The sequence below is a fragment of the Scaptodrosophila lebanonensis genome, unplaced genomic scaffold, assembly GCF_003285725.1.
Source record: "Scaptodrosophila lebanonensis strain 11010-0011.00,11010-0021.00 unplaced genomic scaffold, SlebRS2 tig00000053-arrow-pilon, whole genome shotgun sequence".
NCBI lineage: Eukaryota > Metazoa > Arthropoda > Insecta > Diptera > Drosophilidae > Scaptodrosophila > Scaptodrosophila lebanonensis.
Genome location: NW_022060548.1, coordinates 2,405,385 through 2,424,383, shown reverse-complemented (window position 1 = coordinate 2,424,383; position 18,999 = coordinate 2,405,385). Strand labels below are relative to the sequence as shown.

The window sequence follows — 18,999 nt, the reverse complement described above, 5'->3', positions numbered from 1 at the left end:
GAGCTTCATTAGGCATGACCTTTTTTCTATTACGTCTCGAGCACCAAGCACTCAATGTCAATATTTGAGTGGAGGGTTTATTATATTAGTATATTTCTTTTTTCATTGTTGTTGTCGTTGTATTGCTGTTGCGCCCGCTGATAACATCAGAACATTAGTGGAATAAATATAACACTAAATACAAATGTCAGCGGACCACGCGGCTTCTTTAATAATAGATAAATTTAGTTATGCATTATACCTGGGTCATTTGGTAAGCAGATAGAGCTGGGCTATTATCCGATTAGTATTGTCTGAGTGTAGGCTTAATTGTTATTTAATTTACGACCCTACGTACTACTTGTATTACCCTCAAATGAAACAAAAGAAAAAATATTTTAAACGCATCAATTGCTTCTCAATTTTTATTTATTTACTTATTTTTATTTTTTGTCTGATACTCGGCACTCAAAAGAGACGTCCATACAGAGAATTGTCGGCGTGCCATGGCAGAGACAGACAGGACGACTAAGAGGATATCAAACTCAATTTCAATGTCAATTTGTCATCATAGCCGAGCGGCAAGAACAAAGCAATGTGGTCGGAGATGTGACATGCTCTTACATTACTTATGACACTCACACACCCATACCCATACCCATACACATAAATGCACGTTCATTGATGTGTTCAAGTTGCCTTCGCATGCAAATGCTGTCTGAGGCTTTGGCAATGTGCCCAGCAACCAGAAACACGTTCTACGAGTACTGTTGGCACAATTTGATAAATATTCTTGACGTACTCGGCACCAAATTGAATTATTTAGTTTTGTGATTTTTCTTTTACTTTTATACTATACCCTGGCCAAGGGAGATGATTGTACAAGTAATGCATGTCTGCAATTTAAATCAATTGATATTCAATATAGAGTAGGAGACAAGCTCTTAAAATCTATAGATTTATGAATGAAATTCTAAAGGGGTGCTACTATTAGTTGCAAACAAATACTATGTTGGTGTGGGAGAATAAAGAACGTCTATTAAGTTGCATTGCAAATGATAGTCTTGAATTCTTTTACGGATATCTGAGATTTAATTGAATTTGAAAACTTTTTGGGAAAATAATGCTAAGATATTTATGAACAAGCTATAACAAACTATAATCCGACTTGTTGTCTCCCCTTCAAAAACCAAATAAAAAAGAATTAATATTATTATATGTATAGTCGTATTTAAATATTCACTACAAAACCAAAATATCGAACTGAAATCATACCAAATTTGAGAAGCTGTCATAGAAACAATTTTAGATTTCAGAATATCTGTTTACCGAGTACTCTTAAATTTTAAATATAATGTTAGAAAGAAATTAAATATAGAAGAGAACAAATCAGTTTAAAAATGCACTATAACTATTAAGGAGTTTTCAAAAAGACTATATCAATAACATTCAATACAAACTTAGAAAATAACAATTTTGCAATTTCGATAAAAACTATTAACAATGGATTGTAAAATTGTCATTATTTTCTTGTCTTGCATTGAAAAGGAATTAAAATAAATATGTGTAAAGAAATAATGAATTTTAAATCAAATCTACTCTCTACTATATCATAGAACTCAAGTGTATTAGGTCTTCGATGCGCTTGAAATGAAACATCGCTTATGTTTCCTTTTGCTTTAAGTTGACGGCTTGTTTTGATTTGTTGGCGTCGTCCTGTGAGCCGAGGAGGTTTAGTTGTCGTCCAGCTCGGCATCATCGAGGAAATTGGCTATTTGTTTATGAGTTGAAGCGGATTATAATGCCCGAAAACGATGCCAGTGCGGAAATTATGCTATTAATTTTGATAGACCCATAGGGCAGAAGCTGTTGTGCGTGTGTGATAAAGTATTTACTTTAACATAATATTACAGCTCTAAGGTGCTTATCCAGTCTAGACAGATTAGCTTCAAAGTAATGTCATTTACATCAATCACTTTAAAACATAGCACAAGTTTAGCTAAAATACAAATTATAAATGACTATAATTTGTGTGCGATCTACGTGATGTATGATCATATTTAGGGGTTGCTGGGTTGCTGAAGCACCCAAACCCGATCTCTCACCCCACAGAAAACGGGTTGCAGTTTGCACATTTTTTGCATCAAAATAGCGCACCCTTATGAGCAATAAAAAACCGGAAACTTAAACTATACCCACAAGATCATAGGAAACAAATTTTGCATACCAGCATTTTTTCGCATCTTTGCGCTTATAATTCACAATCGGTTTGAGCAAGCGCTGATAGAGCTTCCATAAAATTCCAACACTCATCCTTCCTTGTCTTGGGGAGCAGAAATGTCCAATGAACGTATAGTGAGGATATTGCTGCTGACACCAATGATTTAAAACCCCCGTTCACTGATGTTGCATCGGTGTTCGGAATTTTTGGAAAAGGCTCCCTTACTTCATAGGGGGCCGTCTTATAAATACATTATAGTACAGAAATTTAATTAAGTTTGCTGATATGGGCTCTGCTTGATTCCTGGAAACGGAAATACATGAGTATTTCCTTGCCATTTGTAGTTGGCATTAAGCATTCAGTGGCTATATGTGTCTGTTGGCATCCTTTTTATAGTAATGTGGACTTTTTAATGCGCGTGCAAGCAAATATTTGAGCGAAGAAGTGAAGGCAAACAACGCAAAAGCGAAAGGCAAAAGTGCAAGTTGGTGAACAATAAAGACGTTGACTGTGCGATGCTCGTTAGCCGAAAAGTAGCTTGAGTGTAGCTCATGCTTTTATGAGCACACAACACCCCCACACACACACGCAGAAGCTAACACACACATTTCTGCATACATATTCTTATTGTATATATATCCATTGTCTTCATGGGGTTCTTCTCGCTAGCTGGCTGGTGGGGGTTCGTTTTTTGTTATTTGAGTGTCTGCTGTTGGGTATATTTACTATCCGATAAGTTTTGGATGCTGTGCGATTAGCTAACAATGCCGCTATATGGTATATACATATGTATTATATAATCGACTGCTGGGATTATGCTATCAGAAAACTATGTTATTGAATAACGTTCACTTGCAATTTTATGTAAGACAATGTGAATACTGAAGAATATACGGGAAGGTATAGGAAGTTATTCAAATACGGTGTTTTCGGTTTTTTAAAATAAGTATAAATATATTTGTAAACATGTACGCCTAATTCTGTTTTTACAGATATGGATTGGTTCCAGAAACAACCGTGCAAAAAAAGACATTGATCATATGCAAAAATAGGTGATTGGTTCCTTATCTCTACAAAAAATATAAATGAAATTTTTAATTTTCAAACCGTGTTATATCAAAATCGTGTAAAAACTAATTCTGTTTTGTGCTTATATTAAACATAGAAAAAAAAACTAGTAACTAAAAACTTTTTTAAGGATTTGTACTTTTTTATCATATTATTTGTTTCAACATAAATATGAATTATCCCAAAATTCATTTTCCATTTCAAAACTAATTCGCAAAAGTCAATCAGGTGCGTTTTTCTTTAATGTCAGAGGAACTAACTAACTATTTTATATTTGTTAATCTTATAAACTTAATCGGTTATATGGAAATTTTCTGTTACTTTGAAAGTAAATTAATTTCATTTTAATTTCGTTTATGCAGTTTTAAATTAAATGTTAAGGAATACCATTTCTGGTCTTTTCTCTCCTTGGCTTAAGACTCTCCCTTTCAGCTACACTCTAACCTTGCCCTAGGGCATTCAATCAGCTGTTATGACCACGTTTTTTCGAATTTTTATTGCTGCGTGTATGTGTGTGACACACACACTAGCGCATTCACTGACAGGCACCACTGTTGGTCGGTGTATGTCATGCAAACTTGGTAGCTCGGTAGCAGGGGAAAAACGCAAACGCACTTCTGTACACACTAGCACACTGACACACACACACAGGCACTCACTAATACAGTGATGAAGGCACGAACACACACTCTGCGGAAACATTGTAAACTAAATGTTGTTTTATACACTCGCACCCATACACATATACTATATGTATATATAAAGACCATAATTTACTCTGTTTGCTTTATACGCTGTATATTTTTTGGTATCTGTGTGTGTGTGTGTGTGTGTGTGTGTGTGTGTGTGTGTGTGGGAGCGTGAGTCTGTGTTGGTTGGTTTTTCATTCATTCATTCAGTCACCCATTCAGTCCGTCATACAACGCAGCAGAATGCGAGCCACGACGCCTTTACTTTGGCCGCATTGCTCATACGCTCAGTTATCCTTGCGCTGTGTCAACGCATTGTTGTTGCCCGTGCTGTGCCTTGCCGTGCCGTGTCCTGGCAGCACGTCACGTCACAGCGGCCAAAACACAAGTGGCTAGCGAGCGAGCCAGCCAGTGAGTGCTAGTGTCAAACATTACGGTTAGTTGTGTTTTGCGGTCAAATTAATTTAAATAAATAAAGAAAAAAAGTAAAAAAACAAAGTTGTAATTGCGCCGTTTGAAACTTTGTCGCATTTTGCGGTTACCGAAAAAGTGTCCAAACATTTTTCATTTCAATTTTGCAATTGCCGTTTATTCCATTTCGTTTTTTTTTTCATCTATTTGTATTATATATTTTGTTTTTTCACGTCAATTTATGGCTTCCTCCCTTCTTGGCTTCCCTTTTTCGGTTGCATCCTTTGCACGTAAATTAAATTTTCACATGCTTTGGCTTTCATAGCTGTCAGGACACATAAAGCTCATGTGTGTGTCTCACTTTATGTATGTGTGTGTATGGTGTGTGTGTTCACAACCAAGCAGTCGACAAGGAAGTCAAGGAAGGCTACCATTTCTGCTGAGAGTGCGCACACCATTAATTTATTAAGTCATAAAAAATGAAATTTTTCTTGTACAAGTGTAAAAATTCGAAAGTCGTTATCTACAAATGAGAATGTGTGTGTTTTACCCGGCTGTCATGTTGTCCTTTCGTCCTGCTTGTGCGTCTGTATGCATTAGCCAGCCAAGCCAAAAAACAAACAACAGCGGCAAGAGCACAAGCATCAAAAATCAATAAATTTTGTGTATGTTATTAACAATACAAAAAAAGTACCACAGCTAAACAACAGCCACAACAATGGCACCACACTTGTCCTGTGTGTCTCTCCGCTCTGAACGTGACACACTACAAATCGAAATGCATAACTCAAAAAGTGGAGGGAAAAGAAAACGGCAAAAAAAAAAAATAGAAACCGCAAAATCCAATCTTCATTTTTGTTCTCCACACTATCAGACAGAGTGTTTTGTTTGGAAACCTAATGCAAAAGCTTTGTCTATTAGTTTTGGATTTAAAATGTACATCATGCACTTTTAAAACATAATATTGTTATTTTCTAAAGCAAAGCTATTGAAAATGAAATAAGAAAATAAATTCATATTTATGTTCTGAATTCTTTCAAACATTGTACTAAAGAGAAATGCAAAATATTTTCATTTGATTAAATTATTGTATTAAAAAATGTTGGCCATAAAACAAGAAATAAATTTTAAACTAAATATATTTATAATATAAAATGAATTACTGATAACATAAACAAAGTTATTTCTTCAAAGAAAATGGAAATATTCAAAATTACTAAAAATGTGACTTGTGGTCATACACATACTGTTTCCTTCCTTATTAATATTCTTCCGTATCAAATCAATCTACCTATCAAGAATCCTTTTTTTTTTAGAGGAGAATCTCATATTTCCATTAAATCCCAGCATTAATCAGTGTGTACGAAAACAATTAAAAAAAAAACAAAGGTTCAATTTCTTAGCTATTGTAACTTAACTTTCCATAATTCCAAATTGTCTTCTTACTTTCCCAATTTATTGCAATTTTTTCGCGCGGTGCATGCCAAACCCAAATCATACCATAACGCAATCATCCATATTTCACCAAAGGCATTGACAACAACAAGATGGGACTGTCTCTCTGGTATTTTGGCATTTTCTTTTCTTGGCTTTTTTTCTTCGTCTTCGGTCGGTGCGTTATATTTTCTTTTGTTTCAGTGCGGCAATTATACTTTTATTGTTTCTGTTACCAAATTGTCTAGCAAAAATGATGATAGCTGCCGGCAGCACTTGACTGGCTGCTGCCGTCGTCATCAAGGCACCCCCGGAGTGCGGTAAATTGTTAGACGTGAGGGTCGCATGGAGGGGCATGTAGATAATTAGATTTTGTACATCGATAACGTCTGCTGACTGTATTTGTAGCCAGATAAAGTGGCCGTATGGAGTGGGAGTTCTTCAAGTATACATATGTTTGCTTTAACATTAAATAAAGCAATCGAGCTTAAAGTGGCTGAGTTTTTATCGTCTATGTCTATTTTTGGCTGCTGATATGCGGAGCACATAGAGTCAATATTTGGGCTACACATACATGGAACAGCTAAAGAGTTTGAATAGAAAAGTGTTTTTCGAGAAGTTGTTGAACAAAAATATGTTAAAGGTTTTGAATTCATTTGAGTCATTTGAGAATTTAAGTCAGAATTTAAACAAATAAAAAAATCACTACATATATAGAATTATCAATTATTCAATGCTCAGAGCAATTGAGTATTGCGAAATTCTTGCAATTTAATTTGATTTAAATATACATAATACAAGTATGTATAAATTGTAACAAAGTTTTTTAAATAAAACCATTCTTCCTTAGTTATGTGTTTTATGCTATCATGAAGATAATGTCAGACTTTTCATATTTTCACAAAAAAATTTAAAGCCATTTTGTTGTTAAATCAACAGCCCGTCAACAGGTTCTTAAACCAACTTGTCTAATTGTACGTAGCATCCTAGGCGTTGCCTTTCCAAATAATTGAAGCCTTAAGGTTTAGCTCGGCAGAGACATAAGCCATAATTGCTTTCTCTTGCTTGCTTCAAATCATATCAGCTGCCAATCGAAAAGGCTTTGCTTTGACTTGTTGTGCCGCACTTAAATGGGCTTTAAGTTTGTTTTCGGCTTATGTGGCTGCAGCCTAAGACTTGTGTTTGAATTTCTGTTTGTGTCACAAAAGATGTTGCCTCATTAAATTTTCATTGTTTTACTATGCTCAGCACACAAATACAGATACAGATGCACAGACAGAGAGCTCAGAACAGTCGAAATGTCAGGGCATCTGAAAATGTCTGGGCTTTGTGCTTGGCATCCCAAATGAAAATGGCCAACAAAGACCTTCATCTCATCTTTGGATTTGGTTGGCTGCTTCCGGAGACCTTAAATTCGCAACTGCCACGTTTTACGACTAATTTGGCTAATTTCTCCAACACATGCTGCCACGCCCATTATGGTCGAACGGTACGCTGGACGGTTAGTCGGCTGGTCGGCTGTTCTGTTGCTGGCACGGCTCGGCTCTTTCAAATAAAATCAATCTCAGTCAATTAGACGAAACAAAAGCGTTGCCAGGCTATTGAAATGAATGAGGCTGAAGTAAAAAAGAAAACTTTTCAAAATTGCTTTTAATTAAATTCTTGGATCCGGCACGTGATTTGTGTTGTAGAAGTTTTTAATTTTAAAACACCGCCCGTTTGTATAAAATGTCTGCTGCTGTTTTCTTTGTTATTGTTTTTAATTGTTGGGTCCTAGACAATATACTGAATAGCAAATGAAATGGTTTTTGGCAAAATTATTATGATCGTAAGCAGCAGAAAGAGGAAGAATCTGTAAAAACAGGCACTAATTTCCATTGGGAAATTATTATCAAGTGAAAAGCGTATATGGATTCTTAAAGACCTTCAACTGGATAAATTGGATAAAAAAAGTACAGCTTTGCACATTGATATCTAATTTTTGAATATGTGGACCAACATTTCATGTTTCAAACAATGTCTCAATAAAACATGAGATGGAATTGCCAAGTTTCATGAAGGAAGCTTTGTTAGGCTACAAGAAATAAAGTAATAAATTGATGTGCGAATAGTTTGTACATTTTTCGGCACAAGTTCTTAAAATCAGCCATAAATACTTTTAAAAACTGACTGTTAATGTATGTATATACAAAAGTGCAGTCCTCTATATCAGTGTCATTACTTGTTTTTCCAAAGTAGCTCAAAACAAGAGATGTATGTCTGGACAGCCAAAGCTTTAATGTATGAAGCAGGGGAGGAACTGTTATTCTTAAAAGAGGGTAGGGTCATCGTCATAGCATACAGTAATCCTTCGCCAATTTGGTAAGAGGACTCGCAATAATTTTATAAAGTATATAAGCAGTTTGTGGATATTACTTGAGAACAATTTGTTTCGTTATTCAATAAAAATATTTGCATGTGCTTTAAACTTCTTCTGAAGATCTACATATATTTTATTACCGAGAATATAATACTATACAAATAAATAAATAACAAATACTTTCTATTTCGGCTACGTAAGCTTCACTTAATATTTGTAAAAAGTTTTATTTAGAAATGGATACTTCCAAATTCTTTCCTTAACCTATTTTCAGTGTTTCTGCCTATTTCGGGGCAATTATATATTCTTCGTTATGAATCTCCCAAATATCAAATGTTCAAATATTTTATCATTTTCACCTTTGACTGATTTCTACTTCAGGTTGTATTTCGTGATTCATCAGAGAATCTTTAATTTGTTCTCGACATGAAATCTGTGCATATTTATGCTTTTATGGAACTGATGGTAATGATTCAGATATTTTTCATTTGATTCAATTTATTGATTTCGTGCCCGTAGCCTCTGCAAACATTGCTGAAACGTGCTTAAAACTCCCACATCGTGTGTGCTAAATTGGTCCGGCGATTAGACGAAAGCCTTGCTAATAAAAATTAATGCCCGCACACATGGCATTCCACAAGGACAAATGGACATTGGCGATGCCATTAAACTGGCTAAAACGCTTGGCCGGCCACTGTGGTCGCCATTAGCATGACAAACGCACACAACCACATGCTTATGTGGATAGGCCACATAACTGTAGCATACCTTCAGGCGCTCTCAGTCAACTCGTTATGCAATTTTCTCACTTACATGCAACGATTTTGGTTTTATTTTTTCCACGCTGTTGCCAATTTATGCGCACTTATGCACGTGCCAATACAATGGGAATACACAGCACACACAGACATGCAGGCACAGTCACGGTTACAGATATATGTACATATGCAAAGCTACACTGAAAAAACTGCTTTATTGATGGCAATTCTATAGCCATACTAGGCTTTACTTAAATATTGGATTCACAAACTGCATTGGATATTTTAAAAGAGTTTAATTAAATTATTGCTTCGCTAAGTTTTATTTTTATCTTTTATTTATATATTTATTTTTCTATTTAAAATTCTGTTTCGGTTAAAATTTTTGTCCACAGTGCATATATGGCCTGGCTTGATCCTTACACGTTAGCAAAATCAATTTCATGGCTACCGCGTTTGCTTTCGCTGCCTTTGCTCTCTGCCATTCGTTCGTTCTTCTGTCAACATTGTGTATGGCGTTCATGGCTACGGTTCGGTATATAAACCAATTTCGTGGCTCCTGGTTTTGTTTTTTCTTCTTCTACCGTTTTTGTTACCTTTACCCATGCATTCCTATTGACCAAGAGGGAAGAGCCGAGGGGGTACCGCACAATTAAAATGCTTCTTCCTACTTTGCTCGCTTTATCTTATCAACGACGTTCCACCATCCACTCATCCGCCAACACATTTTTTCGCCCTTTGCCTGTCCGTGTCTAAATGTCAACTGCCAAGGATGTGTCCACAAAAGAAAAAGGTGGAAAAATGTGTACTTTCGCTCTTGTGTTGGCCATTGCTTTATTTGAATTTAATACACTTACAGCACACCGGCATGGACACAAAGACCGTGCACATGTAGATATGTTTGTACACTCGTATATGTATTGCTTGTGTGGCACATTGACAGCGGAAATTTTAACTATCCGTTTGCTATTGAATATCCTGTACCTGCCACTGGCACGTTATGCTTGAAAGCACTCATTGCCCATGTGTTGGAGAAGGTGTTCCATCCCACATACCTACTCGTATATATGTACATACGTACGACTATATGTTGTAGTGTAGTTGTTTGGTTTAACGGTTCATGCATGCAAAATGAGTTCGCCTCATCAGACTTGCACTGCTGATTGATTTACAATTGCACGTTAGTCATAAATTACAGTATCGTTCATTTAATTAAGTATGCTGTCTACTTTTTTGAAAGTTTGAATCAATATTAGACATAAGCTTAATGATGGTCAGGCATGCTGCCACGCCAAACAAATATCCTTGGACTAGAAAGAGCTGTCAGCACAGCTAATGAAATGTTATAAATTAAAGAATTAACAATCTCCCTCAATCAATGAAAAAGGAAGCTTGGATTAAAATTTGATGCTGGAATTAGCAAATATTCTAGAACCATTAGATAATTAATAAACTAAATGTTTAAATGTATTTTAGCTTTATTTTCAAAATGGGGCTAATGAATATAATATGTTCAAAAATTTGTATGTTTCAATGCTCTTAATATTTATCGAAAGGATTTAGTGGTTTAGCCATTTCTGTTTGATTTTTAAACACGATTGAGGAAATTGTGGAGCTTGTAAAAATTACTTTATGTTTGGATTAAAGAGTTGAACTATGCTTGAAGTTGATTATTGGTTTAAATATTATTTTTTGGGGTTTCCAATTGAAATATTAGGAAACAATAAAAATTTGAAAAATACGCTTAATGACATGTGTGTTGTATTTTTTAAATTAATTTTAGGAAATATGTGAGTTTTGGAAAACATATTTGTTTTTAAATTCGTACGTTTTCGTGCAGATATGTAGATAACATGAATGCTCATTATATAGTAGTTTACATGAATCAACGAAATAGAAGCAGCCCAGTAACTATTTTAGAATCAATGGAAATAAAAGATTATATTATATACAGAAGTTTATATTTGAAAAATTATTTCTTTTGAATATCACGACCGAAACATTTAAAATTCGCAGGAGTTCATCCATTTCACGCAAATATTAGATACAATTTAAAAGAAGAAAAGACTTTAAAATTCTCATAACTACATAGACAACATAGAAATGATAACCTATCTGGCAAAATGGCGTTTGAAAATTAAATCAAATCACTAAAGTGTTAAACAAAAAAAAAAGTAGTTGGTTATATTTTAAAATAAATGTTCACTTTTAGCTTAACCACTTTTACTTGAGAATTATGTATATGCCGAGAAGCCGCCAAGAGTACTTAAGCATTGAGAAGAAGGTGAAAACCTTCATAGCAACCAATCAGGCATTCAATTAAGAATTCCATGCTTTGAGACTTGCTCCCACAACCAACATTAATGTAAACACACATCAAAACTAACACATGAAAGCCACATTGTACGTCAATCCTTCACCTCCTGCTACCCCAACCCTCATTGTGATACCACAGTAATTGTAAATCCTTGCCTTCTTTTATGGTATTTGTGCGCAGCTTTTTGTTTGGTTTACCTAGTACTTGACATCTTCAGTATTCCCACTTGAGTTCATTTTTGTGTTGCTGGTGCAAGCTGGTGCAAGCTCTTTGCAACTTTTGTTTTACAACAACAACAATAACAACAACAATGACAATCTGCACAGTAAGAGCAACAATGATATTGTAGCTATAACATCATGCTATAATTCAGCTTAAGTTGCCGGCTATGAACAGCAGTAACAACAACGGCAACGGCAGAGAAAGAAATACGAAACGTCATAACGTATCATCAAAATTCCCCAAACAACAGAAACAGCAACCACAACAATAAGACATAATAACAAATGTGGTTCTTTTGGTTTCGACGAAAAGGTACAAAAATATAATGTGATATGTTAGTTCTTGTTGTTGTAGTAAGCTTTTACAGCAATCCGTATACCCTATAGATTTGTGTGCCAATTTCCACATTTCCCATACGCCCCGTTGCACAATGGCACAATGTTCCACATTGTTGCATATTTTGCCACAACCAAGTTGGGCATCACATCATGCTTAATAAGTTTTGGGGCAATGCACTGCATTACATATTTGGTTGATTGTTGCATTTTCCCCAGACAAGCCCCAGAAACAAACCACTTCTTCTTAACCAACCAACGATACCAAAAGTAGACAAATTTATCAAAAAGGGGCCGGCCGGGCTGCTGTACTGCCATGTCTGTCTATCTGCCATCATATTTTGCATGCTTCGTTTAATATTCTGTGCAATGCAAAAAGCAAAACAAAACAAAAATAAAAATAAAAACAAAAGTAGAGCCAAAGTTAACATAATCAACATCAGCTAGCTATGCATACACTACTCGTATTTTCCTTCCACAACTTTTTGCTCCACGGCCGCCTGTGGGGGCGTTGGTTGTTCTATTCTACATAGCTGTTGACTCTTCAATACTAAAAAGGAAAAAATAAAAAATATAGAAATATTTTTGATATCATGGAAACGGACGGCGTGATGCTGTCCGTTCAACTGTCTATTTGACTAACTCACTGACTGACTAACTGGCAGTGTGAGTGACTGAGTGACTGACTGAATAGGTCGAAGGCAACTGCTTTCCGGCTTTATTGTTTTGCTCGCTTACGCTTTTCGACGCACGCCAAAAATGAACAATGCAATAACAAGCTAATATCGAAACTGAAATTGATGATGCTGCTAGAATTTGATTTCGTTTTTCGAAATTGTTCTTCTTCTTTTTTTTTCTATTTCTCTGCTGTCTCATGGGAGCGTACAAATTGCATTGTTTGATAGGTTTGTGACGTGCCCCGGAGCCGAATTACAATCGTGGCTGTAAAATGCAGCAAAGCTTTGCACAAATAAATTGGATGGAACAGCAATAGAGGAATACTTTTATTAGAGTTTGGCTTTTTTAAATTTCTTAAAAAAAGTTTGCTTCAATTGATGATTGATTTAGTGACTTCATTCTCTTTTATGAAATGTTTTAATTGGGCTTGTAAAAGTTGAAAACAACAAATACTTCCCAGTCCTCAAAAAAAATGTTTAGACAACAAACTACCATGATTTCACAGTTTTAATATTTCTTTCAAAGTTTACCCATGTTTTTCGAAACTAGTTTTGGTAAATACTGAGCATGCCATTTAATTAACTTATATTCGATGTAAAAATGTCTTTTGTTTTTGTTTTCGTAAAAAATTGTTTACAACAGTGTATAGAATAACCTCTACACAAGAGAGTATGTCAATTTTTAATCTAAATCTGATAGAATTTATAAACTTCACATTCGCTACTACTCCGAAATTAATTGCCAACAAGCTTTTGATATATGAAACAGAATGCAACGTAAAAATATCTGGATTGACCTTGAGCCGAAAAAGTTAATTCATAAAAAAATATAACGGCTAGCAAAAAACATCTGTAATCTAACAATTTTATTTATTTGTTAGTAAATACGAGTACTTTTAATAAAAAAAAAAACAACTTATATGCATTTATTTTGCATCAATTTTGTTTTCATATCAAACATGTTTGTTAAAATTTCAACCTCTACTCCCAATATATATTGCCATCACTGTCTCCCATCATCATACAGTCATTCAATATTTGCATATCAGATTTTTCTATTCGGCACCAGCGCCTAAACTGCACTTCCCAGCGAGATTTCCAAGCCAAAGGCCGCAAATTGCGAAGCTGCCGTTGCAAGCAACTAAGATATATAATTTTCAGAAAAGTTTCAAAACACTCCATTGCACAATGAATCTAGCAAGTAAAAGCGTTTTAAATGATTGCACAACTAGACCCAGCTAATGGTTTTTGATTTTCCATCTCGTTTCAGGCTCCATTATGTTCCACGTGCGTCGTCGGCCGGCGGATTCACAACCACGTCGACGCAAGAAAAAGCCACTGGGTGCTTCCAATGGAGCCAATCACATGTCCAGCGATCGCGAGGGACCAGTCCTTGTCGAGGTAACGCACAGCGGCGATGGCGGGAGACGCATTAAGCTCGGCAGTGATCCCGTGGAGGTGGGCTCGGCCAATACGAATTGCTTGCAGCTCTTCGGACCCTCCATACAGCCCCGACATTGTCTCATCTCGCTGCACGAGGGTGTGTGCACTGTGACGCCGTTGCACACGGATGCCTTGACCTTTGTTAATGGACATCACATCACGCAGCCGACCATTTTGCATGTGAGTTAAAGTTAAATACACTTGGAGAAAATTATAAACTAGCTCAAACGAAATCGTATTGAAGCTAAGAAGCTTAAAAGCTTTCATCAGATTAAAAAGAGTTGCGTTTTGGATTGAACATTGAAATATTCAGATCTATTATGTTTATCAATTGAATCAATTGATCATTAAAAACAAACTTTATCATATGGAACATATTTGAACATAAAAGCACCCCTTTTCTATAACACTTTGTTCCTGTTGTTTCTAACTCTAGGTTCATTTAAACAATCTGGCTAAGAAACGCTATAGTGGGGCTCTAGACATTATCATTTATTCTTTATTTGTATTGTTAAGTAATAGGGAAATATATTTCATTGTAAGATGGATTACCTTTTTCTAATCTAATTGAATGCCTGATGATTAAATCTAAATGCCAACAAGTTGAGGTTTGCTACCGTGCAGCTTAAAGGAATTAAACGTTTATTTCATTTTTTCTCGCAGTATAACAAGTGTTTTTTTCAAATACAGTTAAATGAAATTGAAAATTCCGTGTTTGTAACTGTAAAGTAGAGCGATGGGTTAAGCGTGTGCCTTTTGACAGCTTTTCATTTGACCTTCACATGTGTGCTCGAAAAAGGCTTTTCACATTTTGCTTGCTTGTGGTCATTTATCTATTGTCTCGGCTAATTACAGCAATTTGACTTAATTAGACCTGACGTCAGTCCCGCACTATCGAGTAACTAACTAACTCTTGTGCGGTTGCCTTCTTGTCAGCGCCCTCCATATGACAAATTTCTCAGAAGTCATACATGGCGTATGAGCAACTTAATGCGTACTTCATGTGCCGTGCAACATGCAACATTTGCTGTTAAAATTTTAGGCAGCCATGGAACGCGAATGATTCCATAAATCTCGTGTAGCTTATGACGCCTCGTTGTCTCCATTGACCTTGACCCTGTGCCTGTATGTCTGTGTGTGTGTGTGTTTTTGTGGGGCTTAAAATGGTTGCATTCGCGCGTCTGTGGTTTTTGCTTGCATTGGTGTGTGAGTGTTTGTGGTTAGCTTAGGGTAAGGCTATTTGTAGTGCAGTTACGTGTTTGCTTTAGAGCCTACTGTTGTGGTCGCTGTCAGGAGATAAACATGGAGGCTTAAGCACGACAGTAAAGTGCATTTTAGCAAATTATAGCGGTTGCCACTCTATTAGATTTGTGTTGTGCAAGAAGAGGAAAGCTTTGAACTTCCCGATTAGGGCAAAACGCTTAAACGGAATAGTGTAACAATGGAAGAAGTTTCTAATTAGAAATGTCTAAGCTGGTGGATTTTATTGTTAAAAAGCTACCTTCAATACATATTTCACACATGCTAGAAAACATTTTTAGCCTTGACATATCCCTTGATTTCAACAATTTAAAGCTAAAATGGAATTAAAGCAAGATATTTTAAGTTTTTTAAACACCAAATATAATATACACGTATGTACATACAAAATATTAAAATATTTATATGTAATATAAAAATAAATTGATTATAATGAGCGGTGAACAACACTTTTTACCTGGCTCTGGAAAATATGAGCTTCCTTATCCTTACACTTAAACAAAAACTTAAACTTATAGAATATAAACAAGATTTTATTGCAAATATAAACCTGTTAGAGGTTTCTAAAAAGAAGACAATTTACATAATATTGACTGTAAACTTTACTGCAACTTTGGCCCTAGAAAATTGTAACTTTCTTAATCAACAACAAAAGCCTTCCAAATACGTTTAAAAGTCAGAACGCATTAATCTAAGCTATTTAGGAAAATAAATCCTAGTCCTCGTAAGTCAGCTGCTGCCAACTTCCTCTCACTAACCAGCTCATGGCTCAGTCAACAAGACAAACAAACCAGCAGAGGCTGAATTTCACGTCCACAGCAGCAGTGCCCCAAAAAATTAGCCCAACCATCGAGAAACGAAATTCGGTAAGCAACTTGTTGCTCCCTTAAACCCAGGAGGTGGATCACATTCCTCCGCTCCCCAATTTACAATCACTTCATCATTCAGCTGTCTTTCTGTCTGTCTGACTGGCTGACTGAGTGCCTGTTCCTCATACATTTCAAGTTCATCAACTAAAGTTGCTTTGTGGGTTTGCCTTTGAAATGCTCGAGGTTTTTGGGCCATAAACCCATCCGGCTCTATGGATGCCAGTGTGTGTGTGCATATGCGTGCCTGTGTATGTGTGTAACACAAACCGTTATATATTATCCACAGGCGCACAAACGACAAGCCACAGTTGATTTATCTTTTGTTTTGACAACTTTTCGACGACGACGACAGCGACAACTAAAACAACTGGTAAACGAATCAAGTTCCCTCGCTCGTACGTTTCGTTCTCACGCATTAGCAAAAATAAACGCAAAATACAACGATCTGAACAAAAAGCACAGCAACAACAATAACAACAACAAAAAAAACACAAAGTTTGCTTGCTGCTGCATAAACTTTTCTGACTTTCCGCTTGATGAATTCGAAACCAAATAAACAGAGAAAACTTATGACCTGATGTTGGAGGCGCCAGTGGTTCGTTGCTGGCATTAACAACGACAACGACGATGATGGCGGTGCTTCCCCAAAACAAACACACAGCCACAGAAAGGCACAAACGCACTCGCACATACATATAGCTAAATCGAGACAGCGGCTATAACGTCAAACTGTCTCTAGAGACACATATACGCACACACACACACACTCACACACGATTGGGAAGATAAATTTTTGCGTAATTCACTGAACAAATTTTATTTTATTTTATTTACCATTTCAATTGGCCAAATGGGGGTTAGAATTGCCGACAAGGTCTTGGCTGGTTGCGGTTCAACGAACCCAAACAAAAATGCAAATGACAAAACTTCGAATCGCAATCATTCGCACAGAGCTGAGCTTTAAAAGGCGCCCGAAAAATGGACTTAATTAAAAACAGATTTCAAATCCAAAAGCTTGTCTAGTCAGCTACGAAATGTTTAATTAAATAAACAAAAACAACTACAGGGAACTGATATGTGGTGCACTGCAAAAAAATATTGTCATCTTGTGAAGTTATACTTGTATTTAAATATCTAAAATATATAAAACATCAACTTATAGCTTCAATAAGTTTTCATCATTTTAATCAGCAATTGCTTTTCTTCAGTACAATTTTTTAATTGTCTTCGAAAATTTGTCAAGTAGTGGGAAGTCAACTACTTAGTAGGAAAATGAGCTTTTCACACCATTTTAAATGTTTAGATGACATGGAAGGTAACTAGTTTAATTATGTTTGTATCTTTATATACAGATTTACAAATGTACAAATAATGATATGTGTACATAGTATAAGCGAAGTCCATTATGTCAGCCTCCAGTATTTCGTGAAAGGGCCCCTAAAGAGAGTTAACACTTAACCATCGATGGTGATCCCATAAAGTTATAATATAAATATGATTACGGGACAAATCGATGTAATTAAATGTATTTTACAATGATAAGCATAATGTGCTCGATATGTTCTACATTTTCTGTTCAGTGTAATGAAAACGAAAAACATGCTTGGCCCCATTGAGGGGCGTCGTTGTGCATACAACGTCATTGATTTCGAAACGCCCCAAATTTTTTCCAATCATTGCTGTTCGAATGCTGCAGTGATTTGAAAACATTCAGGCCGCTCGGCCGCAACTAAAATTGTGTCAGCAGCATCGAGTCATGCACTCGCACAGGCCGCATGTAAATATTTAATTTGATTACAATTATGAAATGAATTAATTTACGCCAGAGGCTGGATGAAAATCGTTCTCGCAGGCGTTAAATTGAATTGGCAAACTCGTTAACACGGCAACACTTGATATGTTTAATAATTGAAAATGATTTAATGATCTCTCTATCTCTTTCTCTCCTTCGTTTGTGATTGACAGAACGGTTCGGTTGTCATGTTCGGACGTGTAGCCTCGTATCGGTTTCTGGATTCGCCCACAGATGGACGTTACAATTTGGCTTTGTCTCAATCGCAACTGGATTCGGCATGCCTATATGAGAGGTGAGTGCTCAAGAGTGCAATCGATGTAAAGTTCAAGAGTTTAATTAAAATGCGTATTTATTATGTTAATGTGCTAAACGTGCGTGCCTATGTATTTATGGCTTTTTCAAAGTTGTTTTCATTTTGATGCAAAATACGAGCATACGTATACGTACACAAGAGCATTAATCAGACCAAGGGCTTTAAGCAGTTCATAAAATGAGGTCCCTTTAATTTACAACCTAAAGCCATAAAGTATGTAGCCAGAAAAAATGTAAGAGCTAACAAAAAGTTGGGCAGTAAAAATATAAATAAATTAGGTAAAAATAAAATAGAAACGCATTATAAAAAGGGCTTCAATTTAACTCCAAAGCAACTCTCAAATAATTTATTAATCAATCAAATACAGTAATTATGTTAAATTATAAACAATTTCAATTGGAAGACATAGCATTTGTTAAAGCCCCTTTTTTAATTGCATTTGAGAACTCTTCAGAAATGTAATTTTAGTTCATTTAGTCCATCTGGGAGTTTCGAAACTCGTAGTTTTCAGCTGACACTGTCTAGTTGACAGAAATGCTCTCTATGACTGCACAAAAGAAGCTAAAGCTACTATGTGCCTCACTACTCGAGCTTTGCTTATGTCCATGACAATAGTTAATTTCACTTAAATAAAGAATTGGTTCAAAAGTCTTCTGTTTGGCCTTAATAGGGATTGCCTATTAATCTTGCAGTAATTAAGTTGGTATCTTTGCATGCTTTAAATAATCCTAGCCGAGCCAAACTTCAAATTATTAAACGCTTTAAATAGCCTAATAGTCGAGTTCAAAGTTTCCAAGTAAAGGTTGTTGTTAATTTTGGAAATTTGGAGGGAAATTGAAATAAGTAGAG

At 35.8% G+C, this 18,999-nt stretch overlaps 1 protein-coding gene and 1 non-coding gene across 5 annotated transcripts in view; both read left to right on the top strand.

Annotated features, from left to right (window-relative positions):
• Positions 1-18,999, top strand: part of LOC115624368 (afadin) — a 73,252-nt gene that overhangs the window by 35,603 nt on the left and 18,650 nt on the right. For all 4 annotated transcript variants that reach the window (XM_030519029.1, XM_030519030.1, XM_030519028.1 and 1 more), the window contains 2 exons: positions 13,741-14,093; positions 18,008-18,129. In XM_030519029.1, coding sequence (XP_030374889.1) covers positions 13,741-14,093; positions 18,008-18,129 — 475 coding nt within the window. The remainder of the gene's footprint in view (positions 1-13,740; positions 14,094-18,007; positions 18,130-18,999) is intronic.
• LOC115624429 lies at positions 2,292-2,414 on the top strand. Its single transcript, XR_003995465.1, has one exon. It is a non-coding gene; the product is annotated as a U4atac minor spliceosomal RNA (small nuclear RNA).